The sequence below is a fragment of the Mytilus galloprovincialis genome, chromosome 1, assembly GCF_965363235.1.
Source record: "Mytilus galloprovincialis chromosome 1, xbMytGall1.hap1.1, whole genome shotgun sequence".
NCBI classification, from domain to species: Eukaryota; Metazoa; Mollusca; class Bivalvia; order Mytilida; family Mytilidae; genus Mytilus; species Mytilus galloprovincialis.
Genome location: NC_134838.1, coordinates 122071505 through 122095245, shown reverse-complemented (window position 1 = coordinate 122095245; position 23741 = coordinate 122071505). Strand labels below are relative to the sequence as shown.

Sequence of the window (23741 nt, the reverse complement as noted above, 5' to 3'; positions counted from 1 at the left end):
TTTCTGAAACATATCTCTGAGTTCTGTAAATATTTTGGAAATTTATTTTCAACTTCGTAAGCGGCCAAATATCCGGAACAGTGTTTGGTTTCTATGTGCAGTCAAAAAAATGTTGTCCACTTTCATTTGAACTTGTCAAGAAAGTTACAGGTAATGTGACATGTCAGCTTGGGTCAGTCTCGTTAATCAGAATGATCTGTCACTGCAATTATTAATGACAAATGTAATTAAGCAAAATTAAAGACCTCGCGAAACGGAATTCGTTTCCAAGTTGATTTTGATAATGGAAGGTGAAAATCATAATGACAATGAAGTTACTTTAGAAATAAAAGATAAGGTGGAAGATATAAATCAGTTTGATTCTGTTTCTAATGTCGTATCACAACCAGATAAATCGAGGGACAATGCAAAATCTGTACTGAAAGACACCACTAATCTGTCCCATGTTAAGAAGCATGACATAGTTCCAAGTCTGGGAACACCAATGAAACTTAAGAAAATGAAGAAAGGTATATTTGTATCATATTCCCCTGATGCTGGATTTTTGGAGCGAAAATTTGTTGTAGAAACTATTCGGCAGTTAAAAGAGAACAACTTGGCAGAAGACATATGGTTTGACAAGGATGAAAAGAACACAGACAGTCCTTGCTGGTTTTCTATGAGAATGGAAGCTGTTGAAAAGTGCCGTGCAGCACTGATATTTTTATCAGACAGCTATTTTATGTGTCCAGTTTCAGTATATGAAGGAAAAACATTATACGAAAGGAAGAAAGCATCACCAATGTCTGTGGAAATATTCCCTGTTTTGTTTTCTTCAATGGAGAAAACAGAGTTACCTCGTGAATATTCTAGTATTTTAAAAAACCTTGTAGATTTGACTCAACAGCATACTAAACTTAGTTTAGCAGAGAAAGCATCTGTTGTGATTGGTGCAGTGATGGAAAGTTTGGAGAAGTTCGCTACTATCAACACGCCACCTACACCCATCACACCACCTGAAACTGAATTTAGTGGAGATTACAAAAAGAAGAAAATTTGTCAGTGGAGCCCAAGTGACTTGCAAGAATGGATATTCAAGTTAGGGGTAAAAGAATTTTATCAGCAAAGCCTAGCAGAAAACATGGTTGATGGATTTTTGTTGATGTCCCTGACAGACCAAGACATGATAAACCACCTTGGAATTGACAGTCGTGTAGTACGTAAGAAAATAATGCAGCAGATTCTGCAGACCCTTGACAAAGAACATCGATCAGTAGACAACTGGCATCTTAGATCCAGAGCACAAAGATCAAAACCAGATGTCATATATCTAATTTATGACCCAACAGATGTGAGATTAGCACAAAATGTTAAAGCTGATTTAAAAAAGAAAAACTTGCAGGTAAGATATCATTTATTTTCACATTCCCTATTTAATGTCAAGTCAATTTACCCCAACCTTTCATGGAAAAAAGTTGCCTACATGAGCATGATGAGTACTGTGTACAAGGTGTCGGAAGTAGCAAAACCAATTCCTTTTATGTAAACATAATGAGATGTAGTATGTTTGCCAATCAGACAATTACATGTATGTACCCACCAGGACAAGAATGTAATCAACTACTAAATGTATAGGTCACAATACAGCCATTAACATGTAATAAAACTTTTACAGTTTGATTTATGCTATAGAAGACATGGTACAAAGTAAAATAACAAAAACACAGAACTCCTAGGAAAATACTAAATGGAAAGGTCCTAAGCAAAAAGCAAAATCTAAGCTCAAACACATAAAAGGAATGGGGTAATAACTGTCTTAATTCTGACTTGCCAATTTGTACGGGCAAAATAGGTTGAAAAAGCTGTGTAAATTTATCAGGGTTATAACTTTTCAAGTGAGTCTTCCTGGTTAATCACCACTCTTCTCTACTATACTGTTTATTTTATATTATTTGATATTTTCATCTTATCTTGTCATGTGTGTTTGTGTTATGTTATATAACTTTTGATGAACTTCTTTGTACCATTGTAAATTTATGGTGTTAGAGAAATAAAGAATCTTGAATCTTGAAATCTTGAAACCAACATCAACCACTTAACTACAGGAGTTCATTTTACAAAAAAGATTGTTAGTTATGAACAGTATATATTTACAATTAATCTTAGTCATAATTTTTTTTGTGAAACCAACTCCATGCCCCTGACTTTGTACAGGCATATAACATGTATAAAGAATGTGGTAGAAGTTTACATATATATATATATATATATATATATATATATATATATATATATATATATATATATATATATATATATATACACATGTTATAATATTGACTACAGAAAATTTAACAATTCTAGGATTGTACACAAAATGTAATAAACATTAAGCATGTTTAAAGAAGTAACTAAATCTTTTTTTTTAATTTATCAATAACATCAAGGATTTGTATAGTAAGACTTACTATACAAATCCTTGATAACATAAAACATGTGTTATATTTTTGCATATGCTTGTTTTGCCATGTTTTCAGTTTTGAAATCATATTTCACATAAACCACGTAAACTGGCTGTGTCATTTCAATTGTCCAAAGGCTATATTTATTTGACTTAAATTAAATGTTGCAAACACTGGACCTTAATGCAGAAAGAGGTCTCTTCTCTGCTGATAATACATGAACTATGTATATGAATGATTAAAGGTAAAAAAAATTCAAGAGAACATTGCAGGATAAATGTCTGATGTCACAAATAATCAGTGTTTGTTTTTATGCCCCATTTATGAGCGTTATGTTTTCTGGTCTGCATCCATCCATCTGTTTTTCCATCTGTCCCGCTTCAGGTTAAAGTTCTTGGTCGAGGTAGTTTTTGATGAAGTTGAAGTCCAATCAACTTGAAACTTAGTAAACATGTTCCCTATGGTAGGATCTTTCCAATTTAATGCCAAATTACACAGTAGATCTATTGTTTCACAACACTTTGTGTTAAAGATCAGTACCAAAAAAAAACATTCTTTGAGTCAAAGTAAAGTTTCTGATAAGATGTTGTTTGATCCAAACTTCTACATTTTTTTCAAAAGAATACATGGTTATATTCAATGACAATGACTAAAATCAATACCAATAAGAGGAGCCTATCTGTTTATAAATGAAAATTTCATTTATGACACTGTAAATTAACTTACATATATATAGCTTTATTATATGTGCCTGTCAAATTCTTCAATAACAGATTTACTTGGTCAGTTTTACACACAAGTAAAAACAATTTATAAACCTTTCTTTGGTAATATTTGGAATTTTATTGAATATATTGATATTGACAAACGATTTGAACATATGTACAGTATCAATGGATACAGCTGACAAGTATGCATTGATTGTTTAAATGTTTGACATGATCACGGATAACAAAAGTAAATATATCTTTCTAATAAATTAAATGATTAGCAAATATATGTATAAGACAAACCTTTGACCTTAGAGCCATTATGATGTATGAGAGTCATTACGCACATGTACGTGTAAGTCACTGTATTGATGTGATTTATTAATTTTTTCGTTCTTTATCAACACTCCAACCATTTTGGTAAAATACTGTATCTAATGAAAGTAAACAGTTTTGGGAATATCTACAGACTAAATGTGTATTTGAATTGGTTTTAAAGTATACAAGGTCATTTGGTGATCAAATGCGTTTGTTAAGTTAGAAAATGTCAATTTAAAAAAAAAGCAAGAGAGGGGGGGGGGGGGGGCTCGGAAACTCATCAAAATTTAAAAGCTTATTGAAAGAAATCAATATTTGATATTCTTAAAAATTTATGCACTGTATTTTAGTATGAGGGTAGGTGTATATGAAGTCTGCAAACATTTCTATACAATAGTGAAAATGACTTAAATTTTGCTTTAGACAAATGTAAGAAGCTATTTGCCTTTTTGGGCAAGTTTGTCAAATAGTTTTTGGTTCAGTCTTTTATCTGGTTTATTTATCATTGTTTATGGTATACTTATATATGGTCCTGGGTTGTTTTCTGCTCTGTGGTTGGGTTCTTGTCTCTTTGACATATTCCCCATTTCCATTCTCAATTCTATTTACATGTACATGTATATTATTTATTGCTACTAGACACAAGGTGTTGAAATGATTAAATAAATCATTTCTATGTACATTGTACATGTATTAGGTATTTAACAACCTGTGTTTGTGATAAAGTGGTAAATTTCGAATCATTATTAAAGGTATTATTGTCATTTAATAGCCCTTTCTATTTTCTTTATTGATCAAGAACATACATTGTATTATACATTTGTAGCAGGCATTACAGTTATTTACGTGTCTTGAGCATTATCTAATTGACTTTGAAACTGTTATGCACACAATTTGAGTTAATAATCATACAGAACCAGGGTTCACACTAAGGCGAGTCCATGAGTCCTGGACTCATCAAAATCTCACAGATGCATCAAGATTGAAATATTTTGTATAAACTGAACACAGTTAAACACAAATATCAATGAATATCATCATTTTATAACAAAAGTTTAAAAGTGATCTGAATTTAATGTCATTTCATTGCTCTGTTAGGAAATGGAGACTAAAATATTACATTATATTGCAATAAAATATTTTCTTCTTTCTGTTGGACTCATCATGGCTAAAATTGATGAGTCCCTGGACTCGCCTTAAAAAATCCTTAGCGAGAACCCTGCCGAACCATAGTCTACATTTTTACATACATGTACATTTTATGGGATGATAGTTTGGAGTGGTTCCCCTTGGAAATATTAAAAAAAACTCTCAGATATGAATCAGACTTTATAATTTTGGTACAATCCTTATATTCAAGCTCACTGTGATAAATGAGATACAAGCGTTCACTCAAATGTGGGTTATTGAGTGCCAGGACATCATCAATATATCTGAAAGTGAAATTAAAAATTAGCAATATATGCGTTTTCTTTTCGTCATTTAGGATGTTTTGACTGAATTCTACTTTACAGGAGTACAAAAACATGTTTAAACTGTTTAAACTGTTTATTCAAAATACACTCAGACGCAGATTTCCTGCGTAACAGGAGCGACAAATACACATACATTTACAAATAACATAGAAGTGAAATGAGTAGAATACATACAATGAAACATTTTTACAATGCTAAATGTATACTAAATCTATGTATGGTCAACAATTAGTACCCATTGTAATACTGAAAGTTTGTTGAAATGACCACCAAACTCACTAAATATGATCTTAATATGATCCAGCATTTTGATGATATATAGTGTTTCATAATCTTTTTTTTTTTTTTTTTGTAATACAATTTACAGGAATTATGATTGTTTATATGACTAGAGTCTCCAAATTAAAGTATGAAAAATGTTGAGATTTATTTATACATTTGAGCAGGTTATTCACCATGACAGTTTAAAACTTGGTAAATCAAAAGAAGAGTTTCTACAGATAAATGGTCCACACATGGCTACAGCAACTCATGTGATAGTTATCCTGACAGATGCTGCAACATTATCACCTTTTGTTTTCCATGAAGTCTTGTTTGCTGATTGGCTTGGCAAGAGAATAGTGACTGCCATGTTCAAAAATGTTTGGCCTGGTCTTCGACCATCACTAAAAGCTATACTAGGTAAGTATAGATGCATATCACTGAGTTTTATGTAAAGTTTGTGAGTCTGCGGCCAAGTTTACACATTAATAACTTCTAGAAAAAAATGTGTCAAATTGAAAAATGATATGTCTACCTCAAAAACTCCATTTTGAGGAGATATTATCTGAATTTGAAGTGAAGAAGTAAGAATAACAAAACAGGTTAATTTAAAGGTCATTCATAAAATTTCACAGAATTTTATTTTATTATGATTTTTTAAACTCTTAATGCATTATTTCTATTTCTGATGCATTAGACTGTGAATAAAAGACTAAGTTGCATTGGGTTTTTTTCTTCAATATTTCAATTTTCATAAAACCTTGGATCCAATACATGTGTTTAATGTCGTGATTTCATGTAGGTTAAAAAAAACTGAAGTTTCAACAATATCATCTATCAAAGTGTAAACTAAGGGAGGGGGAATTTTAACAAACAATTTCCATTTAAATATTTGAAAAGAGAGGCAAAAGATATCAAAGGAAAATTCAAACTCATAAAAAAAAAATAACTGGTAGTGTGATAGCTAAAAAAGAAAAAGACAAACAACTGTACACAAAACATAACAGAGAAAACTAAAGACTTAGCAACATGAACCCTGCCAACAACTGTACACAAAACATAACAGAGAAAACTGAAGACTTAGCAACATGAACCCTGCCAACAACTGTACACAAAACATAACAGAGAAAACTAAAGACTTAGCAACATGAACCCTGCCAACAACTGTACACAAAACACAACAGAGAAAACTGAAGACTTAGCAACATGAACTCTGTCAACAACTGTACTCAAAACACAACAGAGAAAACTAAAGACTTAGCAACATGAACCCTGCCAACAACTGTACACAAAACATAACAGAGAAAACTGAAGACTTAGCAATATGAACCCTGCCAACAACTGTACACAAAACATAACAGAGAAAACTAAAGACTTAGCAATATGAACCCTGCCAACAACTGTACACAAAACACAACAGAGAAAACTGAAGACTTACCAACATGAACTCTGTCAACAACTGTACTCAAAACACAACAGAGAAAACTAAAGACTTAGCAACATGAACCCTGCCAACAACTGTACACAAAACATAACAGAGAAAACTAAAGACTTAGCAATATGAACCCTGCCAACAACTGTACACAAAACATAACAGAGAAAACTAAAGACTTAGCAACATGAACTCTGCCAACAACTGTACACAAAACATAACAGAGAAAACTAAAGACTTAGCAATATGAACCCTGCCAACAACTACACAAAACACAACAGAGAAAACTAAAGACGTTTAAAACAATATGAACCCTGCCAACAACTGGATGTAATCTCAGGGGCTCCAGAAAGGTAAGCAGATCCTGCTACACTTGAAGATGTGTAAAACATGAAAGAAATCTATATATTAGTTGGTATTTAGAATGATTTTAAGGTGTCTATCTCACAGGGTTCATCTGACCCTGACCTCAGTTTCATGGTTTATTACCCACTGTTCCTTGTGTAGTAAGGCCTGTTTCTCAGATACAACCAATGAATAGTAAACTTCATTTAATGTAGAGAAGGATTTTATGGTGTACGCTTCCATCTGACAGTTTCATCTGACCTTGACCTCATTTTTATGGTTCATTGGTCAACATTTGGCAATGTGTATTTGTGGTTAGCTATGTTAATCAGATACTATATATATAGTATAAGCAATCAAATGGGACTTACTTTTACCTCATTTAAATGGATCATTGAGAATATAATACTTGCATAATCCTATATCTGAAAGATTAGTAACACAAATTCAATTGTTATCAGTAAAGCAGGTGAGATATTTGCACTTTTGCTTATCTATAAACATGATCAAGTTTTTCCTTTTTAGACAAGAAACTGTGCTTATTGTTTTTATCTAAAAATAAAAAGTTCCACTCTTTTTTATGCTCTACTTAGAGGAATTATGTTTTTCGGTCTGTGCATTCATCAGTCTGTCTGTCTGTCCATCTGGATTCAGGTTATAGTGTTTGGTCAATAATGTTTACATCCAGTGACCTTTGAAATGCATAATATTTTTTTTTTAAAATAGGGACTAGAATCAAATAATATTCTTGTAATGACATTTATCTTTGATACTCAGTAAATATTTTGTTCCAACTGTAGGCTTTTTTTAAATAGAGTATCAGACATTGATAGATGTTTTATTTTTTAGGATTAATATGAAATATGTTTAGTCCTTTTTGAATGATTAGATGTTAAAAAAGACATACATTGAATGTATAGTTTGTTGTTATCGAGAGAAAGCAAATAATTGAAATTAGAAATATATCATTAACAATAATGTTACTTTAATACAGGTAACCAAATTTAAATGTCCATTTATGTAAAATCAACTAACAATGTACCATGTCCATTCTTTTCACTAAACATTTAATTTGTAATTAACACCTAGTTCTTTAACTATTTTCCTTTCATTAAAGTTTTCTTTGAATGTGATTAAAAATCCCTGATCAAGTAGGTGAAATACATTGAATTACATACTTGTGATTTAATCTACTTGATGATTTAGAATAATATTATAAGACTAAGTAAAATTGCATATTTTAGATAATAGATATTATTACCTAAATGTTTTTGAATAAATATGAAGATATATTTCAGTTTATTTCACTTAGATACAATTGAATAAATCTGTCACCAAGAGCCAATGCACGTCGAGTTTAAGGGGGACTATCAAACATGCACAGCCCAAGGCACAGGGGGTCAGTCTTTCGCAAGACTTAAGCAATGGCAGGCAAAACTATAAAGCAAGCAGCAAGTTGTAACAGTTTTATATAGTAACAGGTCCAAATACTAATAATGATGCCAAAACAATTTACAAACAAATAAAGTCCAAATGTTCCAATTAATAAAGTCACTAATTTCACTAATCCAATTCACAGTTTAAAGTTAAAGTCCAAAATGTTCGAAATATTCCAAGTTAAAGTTGTGTTGAGCTGTCTTTTGAGTTAGCATTTCTCCTGAGTAGCTGAGCCTGGTTGGCTTTGGAAGCACTCCTATCTGGATCACACCGACGAGACTACACTGGTAACTACATCATGACTACATTGTGACTACATCGTGACTTCAATTAATTCAAAAAAGTTGATGGTCCAATATATAGCACATCGAATAAAAGCTCAATTATGACGAGTATTACTAACTATAAATTTATGTAATTTGAGTAATCAAAAGTTACTACAAAACTGTCAAAGGTAAAATATAAGAATAGTGTCAATTTAATTAAACCAATTAAAAGATAAGTTAATTATATTACTTTTGACTCGAGTAATTAGTGACATGCTGACAGAACAAAATTTACCTGACATAATAATTTTACAATTTTCCTTTTAATAAAATCAAAATAAAATGTTTGCCAAAAATGACATAAAAAACTTTAAATACAAAAACTACCCTATAACATATTTCCCTCCGCTCAAATATGTTTGTCCTCAAACATTAAAAAACAAAAGATTATCACAAAGAATGCAGTTGATTTAAAAAGAAAATACAATATAAAATCTGAAAATTAACTAAGTTGATAATAAGTCATTGTGATTACATAAAACAAAATAACACATAGAACATTACAAATTTATAGAAGAAGAAAAACACAGACACTCATCCTCCCACACAAACATACTGGCTGCAACTTGCACAAGATGACCAAGTCTTATACAAGTGCATGGTGTAAAACTGAGTGGTCAATCCAGCTATACACCATTTGATTTACCAGTACATTCACAAGCTAAAGAATCACAGAAAAAAAAAATCATACAAACATTGAAAAAAAAAAACATTGCTATTTTAATATATTAAGCATATACATTCAAGACATTCACAATATTTACTATATTAATTTGGGGAAAAAATATATATCTTGCGAAAAAAAAAAAAATTACATCATTTTAATTACACAATGCTTTGTTTTCTTTCTATAACATGCAACAAAAATCATTCTGATTATTACATTAACACTTAAAAACTATTCATAATACACTAAATCTTGAAGTCTTTAAAACAAATCAGTATCATTATATAACTATTAGTTCCAATTAAATTCACTCTTAACTTATAATATTTTACCCCTGTATCTTTTTTTATTCTAACTTGACTGTCATGACTGTTGAATGCTGTGACTACAGAAGACATTGTCTTGATTTGAAGGTACATTTTCTGAGCTAACACACACTACAAGTTTGAATCTATGGATTTATTTACCATGTTTACTATCAAGTAAACTGATAATCCAAAGGTACTTTAATAGAATGGCAGCAAACGTCCGATCAAGAACATGATATTCTTCAAGTGGTCATGCATTCAGGACTTTAGTATCTGTCATGATTGTTCCTTGAAAAACAGCAATTGAATGACAAGTTAATTTTCTTGGCCTTTTCTGACAACTGTATGGAGTAGACATCAATCTTTGAACCCGGTGTTGAAAGCTTTCTGCCCTAACTGTCTTTGCTATTTCTAAAGATGTGATGCTGATTCTGTGTCCAGTGTGTTCTTCTTTGACAATAAATTCTCTGTTGTTAAGGTGAAAAGGCTTGCACATTTTGGTCTTCTGTGGCACCATATGTTCTTAATTCTTCTCTTTCCCATGATTACTACACTATTAAAAGAATTTGACTATTTTAGATGCAATCTATTCACAGAATAAAAAGCAATATGCTACATAAAATGTATGTAAAACTAAACAATGTCTTAAATTTATTAGCAATCTCAATAATTTATATATATATATTCACAACTTTTCTTTGAAGAAACTTTTTGCTTTGATAACTAGCAATTTAATTTCGAGAATAATTATGAATATTATTATTTCAAAAGCTACTTATCTTTAGTCTCTGTAGTAGTACTATTTTGTTCACACACTGCAGTTGTCTTTCTTCTCAAATAGTTTGCCAACTTTGGTACAGCAACTTTTAAAGTTGAAAACTGAAACTAAACAAGATTATAATTAGACTTCTGTAAATGGTAGACTATGAAGAAAAATTCATTTGAATACTACCAATAATTTTTTACAGATTTAAAACTAATTTTTTATTTTTAATCTATTTAGATTCAATCTTGCACAATATTTGCTGAAACTATAAAAATTTGAATATAACTGTAAAGATAAAATAATAAATAATATTCCAATAAGTTACTTATCTTCAATAGTAGATTTTCTTTCTCTGCTGTTCCTTCAGTTGAATTTTAGTTACGAAATTCCTTCGCAAATTTTGTAAGTAGATAATTTAAAAGTAGTTTTGAAAGCTGTTGCTAATAATAATGCCATGCCAAAGCTAAATGGATCGAAATGATGCCAACGGGCCCTCCACCAAATCTGTCACCAAGAGCCAATGCACGTCGAGTTTAAGGGGGACTATCAAACATGCACAGCCCAAGGCACAGGGGGTCAGTCTTTCGCAAGACTTAAGCAATGGCAGGCAAAACTATAAAGCAAGCAGCAAGTTGTAACAGTTTTATATAGTAACAGGTCCAAATACTAATAATGATGCCAAAACAATTTACAAACAAATAAAGTCCAAATGTTCCAATTAATAAAGTCACTAATTTCACTAATCCAATTCACAGTTTAAAGTTAAAGTCCAAAATGTTCGAAATATTCCAAGTTAAAGTTGTGTTGAGCTGTCTTTTGAGTTAGCATTTCTCCTGAGTAGCTGAGCCTGGTTGGCTTTGGAAGCACTCCTATCTGGATCACACCGACGAGACTACACTGGTAACTACATCATGACTACATTGTGACTACATCGTGACTTCAATTAATTCAAAAAAGTTGATGGTCCAATATATAGCACATCGAATAAAAGCTCAATTATGACGAGTATTACTAACTATAAATTTATGTAATTTGAGTAATCAAAAGTTACTACAAAACTGTCAAAGGTAAAATATAAGAATAGTGTCAATTTAATTAAACCAATTAAAAGATAAGTTAATTATATTACTTTTGACTCGAGTAATTAGTGACATGCTGACAGAACAAAATTTACCTGACATAATAATTTTACAATTTTCCTTTTAATAAAATCAAAATAAAATGTTTGCCAAAAATGACATAAAAAACTTTAAATACAAAAACTACCCTATAACAAATGTATCTTCGGTAACTATTGATGAATAGTTGTACAAAATTAAGAATAAAAGACGATATCTTCATAGAGAGAAAACTTAACCGAATTAATCAGAACTTTGTTGGGATAGTTTTCATTGTACATTTCTTTTCAATTTTCCAGAATTCAAAATTATTCCAGATTCAAATAATTCCTTGTTTTTCAGTTCATTGAACAAAATTCAATTGAAGCCTTTTTGATATATTTTTTGTCTTTCCTTGTTGTGAAGGCTAAACATAAAAATAATACATAAGGTTAAGTCTGTAATAAAAGAGGGCCCTCATGGGGTTTTTGATTATGTGATTACTTGGCCGTTTTTTTAATGATTATTTGATTATTAAGCCAAATATTTCATGATTATTTGATTACCTAGGACTGTATTTTTAGTTTATGATTATTTGATTACTAAAGATAAGCAAATATTTAATGATTATGTGATTATATTGGCAAAAAAATGGTGATTATGTGATTACTAGGACCCCCCCATGAGGGGCCTCATAAAAGTTTATTAGGACAAGATTATGAAGAGACAGCATTCAAGGCAAAATTTAAAAAAAAAAATCCCACATTAAGAGATACAGGCTGGGTTTGAAGGAGTTTTATCAATATTTTTGTCAAACCTACATGGCATTTAATGAAACCTAAACTAGAGCTGTTTTTATGAATCTGAACATATTTTTACTTTCTTTTTTTTCCATATTCAGATTGAAAGAATGCATCAATACTCCCGTTACATGTATAAGACAATTGTTTAATTATTCTTATTATCAAAGTTTTTTAAAATTTTAAGGTAGATGTCTTCCAACATCTTGAGGAAAATCAATGATATCTTGTATAATATTGATCAAGAGATTTAATTTGGCATGTCTAGCTGTAATTATGGAGATGTTTTCTTGTTATTTATAGATGATTGTCCTATAAATGATTATCTGTATAAAACTTTATTGTAATCGATAACAGTTTAGATATTATAATGATTTGTTTTGTTTGTAATTACAGGTGATTGTCCAGCCATTGATTTTGAAACCAAGATGTACAATGAGAGCTTAGATGTACTTGAGCACCATATTAAGCCTTTAAGGAGAGTTCCTGGAGTTGTTCTGGAGCAGTCATATCTCAATAAGATGTCAGATGGACTCAAACCATTAGAAAGTCTGGCTTTAGTTAAAAGTAGGTTTAAATTAGGCTGTTAGTTTTCTCTTTTGTATTGTTTTACATTGTCATTTCGGGGCCTTTTATAGCTGACTATGCGGTATGGGCTTTGCTCATTGTTGAAGGCTGTACAGTGACCTATAGTTGTTAATATTTGTGTCATTTGGTCTCTTGTGGAGAGTTGTCTCATTGGCAATCATACCACATCTTCTTTTTATACGACCACAACATTTTTTTGGGATCGTATAATGGTATGATATCTTTGTCTGCGTTAAGACACATTGGTTTCCGGATAATAACTTAAGTTTAAGCGAATAGATCTTCATGAAATTTTTTCGGAAGGTTCAATACCACAAAAGGAAGGTTGGGATTGATTTTGGGGATGATGGTCCAAACTGATTAGGAATTAGGGGCCCAAAAGGGGCCCAAAAAAAGCATTTTTCTAGTTTCAGGATAATTACTTGTGTAGAAGTATTTCAATTGCTCTGAAATCATACCGCAATGTTTAAAACCACAAGTAGAAGGTTTGGATTCATTTTAGGGGTTATGGGGCCAAAGTTTAGGAATTAAGGGCCAAAAAGGGGTCAAAACAAGCATTTTTCTAGTTTCAAGACAATTACTTTGTGTAATTGTATGGATCTCTCTGAAATTGTACCACAATGTACCATATAACAAAGGGGAAGCTGGGATTTAGTTTTAGGTTAATTCCCCAAAATATGTAGGAATTAGGGGCCCAAAAAAGGCCAAAATGAAGCATGTTTCTAGTTTCCAAACAATCATGACAATAACTTGTGTTTAAGTGTATGAATCTCTCTGAAATTGTACTACAAGGTTCAATACTGCAATGGAAAGCATGGGATTGAGTTTAAGGATTATTGCTCCAAGGGGGTTTCAAAAAGTGGGGGGGAAGGGGGGATTACCATTTTTTGAAGGGCTTCCTTTCTTTTTTTTAAATTTTGAAAAGTTTAAAGAAGAAATCTTCAATTGCAAAGTATTGTGCAATAGATTTGTTAGATCTTTAACCACATTAATTTTGTGACAAAAACCTATATTATGTCAAAAATTTGATCACAATCCAAATTCAGACAGAATCAAGCTTGAATATTGTGACCAAATTTGCTCCAACTGTTCAGGGTTCAACCACTGGGGTCGTATAAAGCTGTGCCCTGCGGAGCACCTGGTTTATATTATATATTATGTTATGAATGATACAACGTCAATTGTTATAAAGTTGCAACACTCTTACTATCACCAGAAATCAAATCATATATTCATTTTTTTTCTCAACTAAGCTATGACAGCTTATATATAAAAACCTACATTTGCCTTTCTATGAAAATTTGTTTCATCTTAGATACTGCTTCATACAATATTCGGAGACTGCAAACTGCACTTAGTACTAGAACATGTAATATCATTATATGATTTTTGCCTTACCTGCGAAAAAAGTAACAGATCAGGAAACATAGTGATGCTAATCTTTTGTCAGCAGTAGCAACGAAAAGAACTATTTGTATAAACCATTATATGATTCAAAAGGTAATAGAACATGCATCAACTTTGAAATTAATGTCATACAGTTGACCTCTAAAAGTGTGGAAACCAGTATTTTGGGTAGAGGTCATAATATTACGGGACAAGCATGGTAAGGGTTAATTTTTATTTCAGTGTGTCTCAATGAAATTAATATACTTTAGTTAAAATCAAACTTGTGTAAATCTTTGGTGGAATTGTTTTCCAATCAGTAAAATTCCTCCTTTAAAATAAAAGTACATTCAATTCAAAAATATTTTATTGTTCAAATATCAAATGTACATTTAAACAAAGGGATTGGACAAAAGGCAGTGCCTATACAAATCCTTTCCCATACAAGATGGATTGAATAACATGCATGATAGTATATAATTTTCTGATAAGTTAATAGATCATACGTTGTTGCAGTGAGTCAGGGAGGCAGTTCCTCCACTTCTTGAAGTATTTTTTGTGTATACATATATAAATAACTATGTTAACAAAGTTAAAGCAAGACCTACTGAAGGTGATGTCGAATTTTATACCAAAATAATAAGTGTTGGTTTAGGAATCAAGTAGATCATAAAGTGATTTTTACTCAAATTCACAAGCTCACTGCAACAAAGTTGTTCTATTTATATGAATAAAAAGAATTGATTGGCCCTTTTTTGCAATACATAAATAATTTAGTGTACCATCTTATTACATGACTATTAATTTCTTGATTTTTGAAAATATAATTACTAATACAAAAAATAAAATAAAATATATATAAATTTATTTGCAAAAAGATGCTAAACACAATTGGTTGTTTTTTGTGTTAAAAGTTAGGTTTGTCTTTAATTAAGACTAAAGAGTGGTACACTGTGGTTATAGGCTGGATTCTAAACAGTATAATATCACATGAAATATTATAAAAATCTTCCAGTTTCATGAATATATTGTTGTACATATGTAAATATCTCTGTGTTTTCATCAATATTTAAGTCTGAGCAACCCTGTAGTAGGACATCAAGATTGACATTTTTAAAGTTACTTATTTTTCGAAAGAGCTCATATCTCTGATAAATGTAAAATGGACAAACATAAAAGAAATGAAAATTATCTTCTACTGGATCTCCACATGCACACATAGAGCTGTCCGACAAATGATCACAGAAGAGATGATCTTTTAGATCACTAGCCTCATTTCTTAGTTGGCAGTGGATTATATTAACTTTACGTGAACCAGTGGAAAAGAAAACAGGACAAGGACTTATGTCCTCATTCAGTTTTCTTTTAAATCCTGTGAAACTTAAAATATTTTTAACTTCTCCATCAAGTGAATTCCACTTTTCAAGAGTATGTGGAATAAAACTGTTTTTATAGGCTGTGGTTCGACACTGAGGAGTTTTAAATTCCCTTTTTTTTCTCAGACCATACTGGTCATTAGTGTTTGTACACGACAAGATATCAGCAGCAATATAATTAGGAATATCTCCAGAAATAGTTTTATGAAGAAACAATAATTTGTTTTTCTGACGTCTATTCTGGAGGGAATCCCAACCTAATTCCTTATATAATTTCCATCTAGGAGTTCCCTTTCGAAGCCCAGTTACAATTCTGGCAGCAGCTTGTTGTACAGACTCAATTAGATCTGATTCTTCTTGTGTGCAGTTGTCCCAAATTATGTTCCCATATTCTAAAATAGGCCTTATAAATGCAATATAAAGTCTTTCAAGAGACTGTCTATCAATCTTATGTTTTAAATATCTCATAATATTAAGACGTTTACAAGCTTTTGAATAAATATCCTGTATGTGACTAGACCATTTGGCATTAGAAGATAAGGTTATACCAAGATGTTTATGTTCTGAGACATTTTCTAGAGGTGCATCATTCATGCATAGTGATGTGACATCAATATTTCTTTTTCTTGTAAAATACATAGATTTGGTTTTGTCTGCATTGAAGGTTACACCCCATTCCCCTGCCCATTGATCTAATGATTCTAGATCTTGACCCAAGGATTCAGCTGCTGATCTCTCATCATGTACAACACAATATAGACAAGTATCATCTGCAAACAGTTTTATTTTGTTTGTAACCGCATCTACTATGTCATTCACAAACAATAAAAACAGAAAAGGGCCCAAGATGGATCCTTGAGGGACTCCTGCCTTGACAGTATTCCAGTTAGAAAAAAACCCATTTACTCCAACCCTTTGTTGTCTATCAGAAAGATAACTTTTGAACCAGTTAAGCAAATTACCCTTTATTCCATATTTTCTTAACTTATATAGAAGTCCCATGTGCCATACACGATCAAATGCCTTTGACACATCACAAAAAATAAATCTGACATCTTTCCCTTTGTCAAGATTTTTTACAATCTCATCATATAATAAAAGTAACTGATTTATAGTAGAGTCCTTGTTTCGGAACCCGGACTGTTGATCAGTTAATATTGCATGATCATGTATATAATTATGTAAATACTTAAAAATAATTTTCTCCAATATTTTGCTAAAACAATTAGTAACCGAGATAGGTCTGTAGTTTGAAACATTGTCCTGATCTCCTTTACCCTTGTAGATAGCTGATACATTAGTCAATTTCCAATCACTGGGAACTGTTCCTGATTGTAAGCTTTTATTAAATATGAATGTTAGAGATGTAACCAGTGATGGGAAAATTGCCTTAAGAAATTTTGGAGGTAGCTTGTCAGGTCCAGCTGGTTTGTTAATATTTAAAATTTGGAAATGGTCAATTACATCCTGCTCTGTAATCACTATGTCAGACAGCTCATATGGTGCCAAAGGTGGGACATTAGGCAATTGAGGTTCTGTGTCAAATCTAGATATTGAGCAAAAATAATCATTTATGGCTGTTGCTTTCTCAATGGGGTGAATAAGAATCTCTCCATTTACCTTAATGGGAGAATTTTGACTCTCTTTATTTTTAAATTTGCAAACACTCTTAGCTATTCTCCACCACTTCCCTGGTGGGATTGATTTATCGACTAGGGAATTATGCAAGTTAATCAGGTACTGACGTTTAGCTTCTCTTACTAGATCAATCACTTCATTTCTAAGTTCTTTAAATTTTTTCCAGTCTGAAATTAAATTTCTTGATTTAGCTTTTTTGTAAGCACGGTTACGCTTTCGCATTTTAACTTTAATACTGGTTGTGATCCAAGGTTTGTCCCTGGGTCTCACCAATACTTTTTTTTTGGGAATATATGTGTCCATGACATGATGAACTTCTTGGTTAATTAGACCATTTATCTTATTAATGTCATGAACATTTTTAAAGCATTCACACCAGTTTATTCTTTGTAAATACATGTTTGCTGATGCATAGTCACCACTCTCATAGTCATAAACTACTTTTGAATAAGCTTTTTGTCTAGCAGAGGAAAAATTAATCTCAATAAGTGTTGGAGAGTGGTCGCTACAAAAACTTGGTAGTACCATACTATTTCTTAGTAAACTAAGATTATTCATATATATAGGGTCTAAGAGTGTTGCAGTTGAGGAGGTTATTCGAGTAGGTTCCTTAACAACATTTTCTATGCCATATCTTTCACAGATTCTTGATATCCTACTAGTCGGACTTGCTTTTAGTAAATCTATGTTTAAATCACCAAGCAATATTACATTTTTATCAGTATCTATTACATTATCTAATAAATTTTCAAAATGGTCAAGTGATGTGACTGGTGCATTTGGAGGTCTATAAAAACATACAACTAAGAATCTACCAGTTTTTGTTGTAATTTCAACACAAACTGATTCTAATTCAGCTATTTCTAAGTCACTACGGCGTTTACAATGGAGACTGTCTCTTACATAGATCAAAATTCCTCCTCCACCGTCAGTTAACCTGTCTTTTCTAAATAAGTCAGGATTATGAAAATTTGGCATTACTAAATCAGTGCTTCCAACATTTGCTTTCAGTTTTGTTTCAGATACACAAATCACATCACATTCACCTAGTTCTGAATGAATTAAGTCAGTTTTATAACGTAAGGAATTAACATTAATACCAGCTATTTGAATATTTTGATAGCTATATCTTGATGAGTTGGTCCAGGATTTTGTTCAATGTCATTACTTTGTAGTAAGATTAATACAATAATAAGACTAAAAAATAAGTTAGAGATATATACAGTTCTGATACTAGGTTTATCATCAATATGGACATTATAAAGTGGTAATAAAGTATTATCCATGATCACTAATAAATGAGTTAGTAAGCATACTACAAATTATTTGGATAATGCCCATAAAAGTACATATAACCAAAGCAGTCTTAAATAGACAGTATTTACTCTATAGTGATATTTAAAACATATTACTTTATTATTTAAGCAAAACAAAGTTATAATAAAGAAAATTGTAATTAAAAACTAATAGTTGTTCTTCCAGATGGTGCAACCCCGGTAACAAAGGAAGATGGAGACCCACAAGTGTTCATAAGTTATCAATGGGATATGCAAGGAAAGGTAGAGGACATTAAAAACTTGCTGGAACATAATGGTCTTCAGTGCTGGGCAGACATCACCATCAACCATCCACCAAGGGGAACCAGTAGCAAAAGTTCACGAAGTAGTGTGACACATCAACTGGATTCTGGTCTTGAAACATTACAGAGTCAAATCCAGAGAAATATGAAAGCTGCTTCAGTAGTTCTAACCTGTCTCACACCAAAATACCTCCAAAGTGATAATTGTAAGAAAGATCTGACATTAGCTGAAACATTTCACAAACCAATTGTACCTGTCTTACTCCGATTCTCTCCCCTTGAAAGTGCTCCAGACCAAGTGCGGAAACTTTTGGCTCGTTACAGTTACATAGATCTTAGTAATGATCGGTTATACAAACAAAATATTCCAATTGTGCTGGAGAAAGTCAAAAAGTTAGTTACTCATAGAGGTTACAGCTAGTACCATCACGGAGAAAAAAATCATCATACAAAAGCTACAAAATCATGTGCCATCATGTATAAAAAAAGCTAAATGTTGTTTGTAAACATTTCACTATTATATTAATCATATTAAGACATGTGTTCTTTAGATATAGATCTTTGTTGATTGTATTAACTTATCATTGAATCCCTGGACATGAAACATTGTTCACTGATAAAATATTAAATCAAGTTAGATCTTTCTTTCAGTTGTAGAGTCTAAACTATTAGTGTTTCCCAAGTTGAGTCATTGGCAGTTTTGATTGTGTTATGTATTATGTTAATGCTGCTATATAAATATTACATTTATTTTTGTGTATTGTTTGGTCTATACTTTTGAATGTTATTTGTAAGCAGTACTAACTTATGATTGGTTTTAACTTTCACCAAAACACTGAGTGTTTGAACCATATAAACTATACATCTTAAGTTGATAACTCAGGTTAATCAGATTGCTTGAAATTATTCATTTTTGTGTGAATTATTATCATTGTTGTCATCCATCGTATCAAACTTCTGCAATGTGTTCAATTGAGCTAAATTAAGTATTACTGCAATTAGTTTAAAACAATACAGTTCTTCTGTCCTCAGAGAAATTTGTTATCATTTTATTATGTTAATGTATTGAATAAAATGTGTTGAAACAATGTCTGAGAGAATAAAATGTGTTGAAACAATGTCCGAGAGAATAAACATATATTATGCTGATTTAATGTTCTGATGTTGTTTAATAAGGAGTAAGATTTAATAGAGTGTACTGGTTACTCAAGATTTTCTGTTGTAGTATGTTTGTAAATTAGGCTACATTTTATTGATTATTTCCTTTATTTAGTCATTTGCAGTGCATTCTGTACAGATTATTGTTTTAATCAGCAAAGCAAGAAATAGATAGGAATGTTTGATGTGTGAATATAAATTTGTGCTGACTATATGTTTACATTTATTCATTGCAATTGCCTGATGTAACTAAGATAAAACAGTTCATTTAAATAAATTTCCTTGCACAATTTGCATTTGATGAACTTTCTAAACATTTTAATATTTGTCAATAGAAATCAAGCAATCTTTTGAGATTGATATGTGATAATTTACATGTAAGTTTAAGATTTATAACTCTTTATATGCAGCTGCTTTCTTAAAAAATGACAACAATTCACCCTTCAAGATAGAATTTTGATTCTGGTAAAGATTTTTATAATATTCATTTAAAAAGTTGGTATTTTGGGAGGAAGCTTATATAGAATTACAATTATCAGAGCATTGAACAATTAAAAAATATGCCCTGCTTTTGTTTTGGTAAACATATAAAATAGATAACTAAATCTTTGCCTTGTTACTTAATAGTTGATTGTGCTTTAATGGTGGTTCTTAATGAAGCAAACATTATATTTGTATTCATAAATTTATTTTTATAATTTATAAATCAGTTTCCAAGTCTGTGATAGTCTTTTTTTTTTACTGTGATTTGTCCACAAGTTGTTTTTGTATTACCTCAAAGCTTTATATATTTTTATATTGTGTTAATATGTCATACATGTTGTTTTAAAAGGGATGGAGACAGTTCAAATGAATTAAGTTATGAATGATCAATGACAACTGTATTTATTTCATATATTTTATCAGTATCTACCTTTTGAAGGAAATCGGCATAGTGTTTAACCCCATTCAGAATACTGCTTATGTGAAAAATTTCCAAGGGTTTCTTGAATTTTAGTCCCTCACAAAAAAAAAAAATTGTAAAAAAAAATGTGAAAATATAAACTTTTACTGAAGGTAGTAAAAACTGTCTATCATTTTGGGATAACATAGGAGACGGAGGTCATTCATAATTTTGTTAGATTGACATTTAGTCTGAAGGTAAGAAGACTGCACAAACAAACAAAATGACATAAACAAAGTTTTTAATTTAGTATCTGTTAACAAACAGAGAAACGATTTTGAATAATTTTAATGTTTAAATGAAACAATAGAATAGCAATACATAACCAACAAATGCAAAAGGAAAAAATGACACATAACAACCCTTTACTGAATAATAAATTTATGTTTACAAGAGTTTATAAAAAATAGTTGTTTTAAAGCAATAATTCCTCAGTATAAACTAATATTTCACAGAAACATTATTAAGAACATATTTACACTATAAGTAATACTTATATTACAACACTTTGATAGACATTTAGATACAAAGATCATAGAAATTAGTAGAATTGTTGTTAGTCCAAGTTAAGTAGAAAGATTTTTCAAACATAGAATACATATGTTATAATATGTCATACATCAGATTTATTTGTTTTTCCTGCATTATAATTGTTATAGTATCATTCAGTGCTTGAAATATAAATATGAGTTCATCATAATTTGTAATAATGACCGATCTGTATATCAGTGTCTCATATCTAGTCTTGCAAGACAAAGTTTTTCACTCTATTCAAAGCATTTCACATTCTGTGAATTTATATTTCTGAATTCAAAGCTTTTACAATTGAATTAACATCAAATAGTTCTAAACCTGTTAAAAACCTGGGTTATGTTTCATATGATAGAACTACATTTTATGTTAAAAACAAATTAACTCCATGAAATCATATCATTTTGCAGTTATTCTAAGAGTATTCTAAAATTGACGAAAAATTGCCAAAATAAAATACCATAGTGCCTCAATAGATAAAAAAAATCAAGTTGCCAAAATGGTAAAAAGAAAAACTTGAATGTGGTAAATAGAATGCTAGGTGAAGTTGAAATTTTTTATTGATTGAATCTTCTGAAACCTGTTGTTGATTTTTTTTATCAATAAATTTGAATGATGCATACACAAAATTTTAAAAGTTTGTTACCTTGTTATTAAATATCATTAAAACCAGAAAAAAAAAATTGATTTCTTTCCTCAATATACCAGTTCTTGTTTACCAGTTATTGACCTATCAGTAAAACTATCTGTTTCATATATGACGATTTTAAAAATTAAAGAAAACATGTAACGATAGTTTGTCCAAACGGTTTGGATTTTTACATAATTCTTATGATAGCCTCGAAACTGTACAATGGTATAATATAACACTATATAATAGTATTGAATCCCCAGACCAAAACAAAATTGTTGAATGTAAACAATGAATATAACCACTTATTTATTTTTTATCATTATTTTTTTATTGTTCTGAAATAATTGTTATATATTTAATTTTGTTTTCATACTAATTTAATTATTGAATATTGGAATTATTTTAGTCATATTTTTCTTTTTGATCTCAAATTACAAAAAGCCTTAAAATTAAACACTGACTTGGATATCTATAACTTTGTCAAATCTTTACAAAACTTCAAATTACAAAAAGTCCATATTTTACTGATAAAATGAGTTTTTTGCAGTAGATATTGCACTATTACACAGACAGCAGCAAATGCAGGCAAGATAAGAGTCATGAAACCCTTTTAGAAATTGTTTGCATAAAAATTATTGGTATCAATCTTACTGATTGGTAAAGGAAGATTATTTCCTTTAAAAAAATAATTCCAATTATAAATAATACCTATATTCATTATCTGTTATTTGTTATATGTTTTGATCTCTTTTTACTAATTGTGTTATAATTCTTTGGAGTTTCTGCTCCTGTCAAAGCTGCCAGTCATGTCCATCGTGTAAATACATGTATATATTTATACCAGAGTGTTAAGTGTGAAGGTTACAGGTGTGTACACAGTGTGGAACACATAATTTATGTTTTCTTGGAAAAGGGGAGTTATTTTGTTCATAATATTGAGAGCCTACTTTTAATTAGTACTGATATACTAGAAAAAAAGAATGCCTGCATTTTCTGTGATTTTTTAAGACAACCTAAGTCCAACAAATACGTTTGTCAATTTGCTTAAAAATCACCAAAACAAACTATTGCAAGAGAAATGAAATCTTTTAGTAGAATGGCTTTTCTTTATTAATTTTAATTTTTGAAAGTTCATCGGTCCCTTTTTGTAAATTCAAAACCCATTATTCTCTATAGGTTTTTCAATGGGACTTATAAATTCTCATCTAGAACCAATGAAGGATTATTTAATTAGCTGGACATAACAAACTCAGTGATGAAAATGCAGGTACAGTACGGAATAATAAGATTTTTAATAATAAATAAATTAACTGTGGTGGTGCATTTCTTTTGTTGTTAAGTTCCTTTTTTTGACACAAATTTTAGCAATAGTTTTGAAATTATTTTCTTTAAGATTTTTATTCCTCCCCTTACAAAAATATTAAGGAAACCAAGTTACAGTGTTTATGATAGCTACAAGTAGATATCTTGAATGTTGGATATCAAAATACAAAATTGTAATTTCATAAATACTGTTTACATATTG

General features: G+C 30.6%; 1 protein-coding gene across 2 annotated transcripts; it reads left to right on the top strand.

Annotated features, from left to right (window-relative positions):
• Positions 1-51: 51 nt before the first annotated feature.
• LOC143056202 (uncharacterized) lies at positions 52-23741 on the top strand. Of its 2 annotated transcripts, none has more exons than XM_076229285.1 (4): positions 52-1381; positions 5391-5625; positions 12780-12950; positions 18842-23741. In XM_076229285.1, the coding sequence occupies exons 1-4, from the start codon at positions 284-286 to the stop codon at positions 19369-19371; spliced, it is 2034 nt and encodes a 677-aa protein (XP_076085400.1). In that variant the 5' UTR covers positions 52-283; the 3' UTR covers positions 19372-23741. The 2 variants fall into 2 exon arrangements, with proteins under 2 accessions (XP_076085400.1, XP_076085407.1); XM_076229292.1 differs by having other exon boundaries at positions 53-1381; positions 18854-23741.

Coding starts and splice junctions, on each gene's coding strand:
- LOC143056202 (XM_076229285.1), top strand. CDS start 284: ATGGAAGGTGAAAATCATAATGACAATGAAGTTACTTTAGAAATAAAA. Junction 1,382..5,390: donor TAAAAAAGAAAAACTTGCAG/GTAAGATATCAT, acceptor ACATTTGAGCAG/GTTATTCACCATGACAGTTT. Junction 12,951..18,841: donor AAGTCTGGCTTTAGTTAAAA/GTAGGTTTAAAT, acceptor AAAAACTAATAG/TTGTTCTTCCAGATGGTGCA.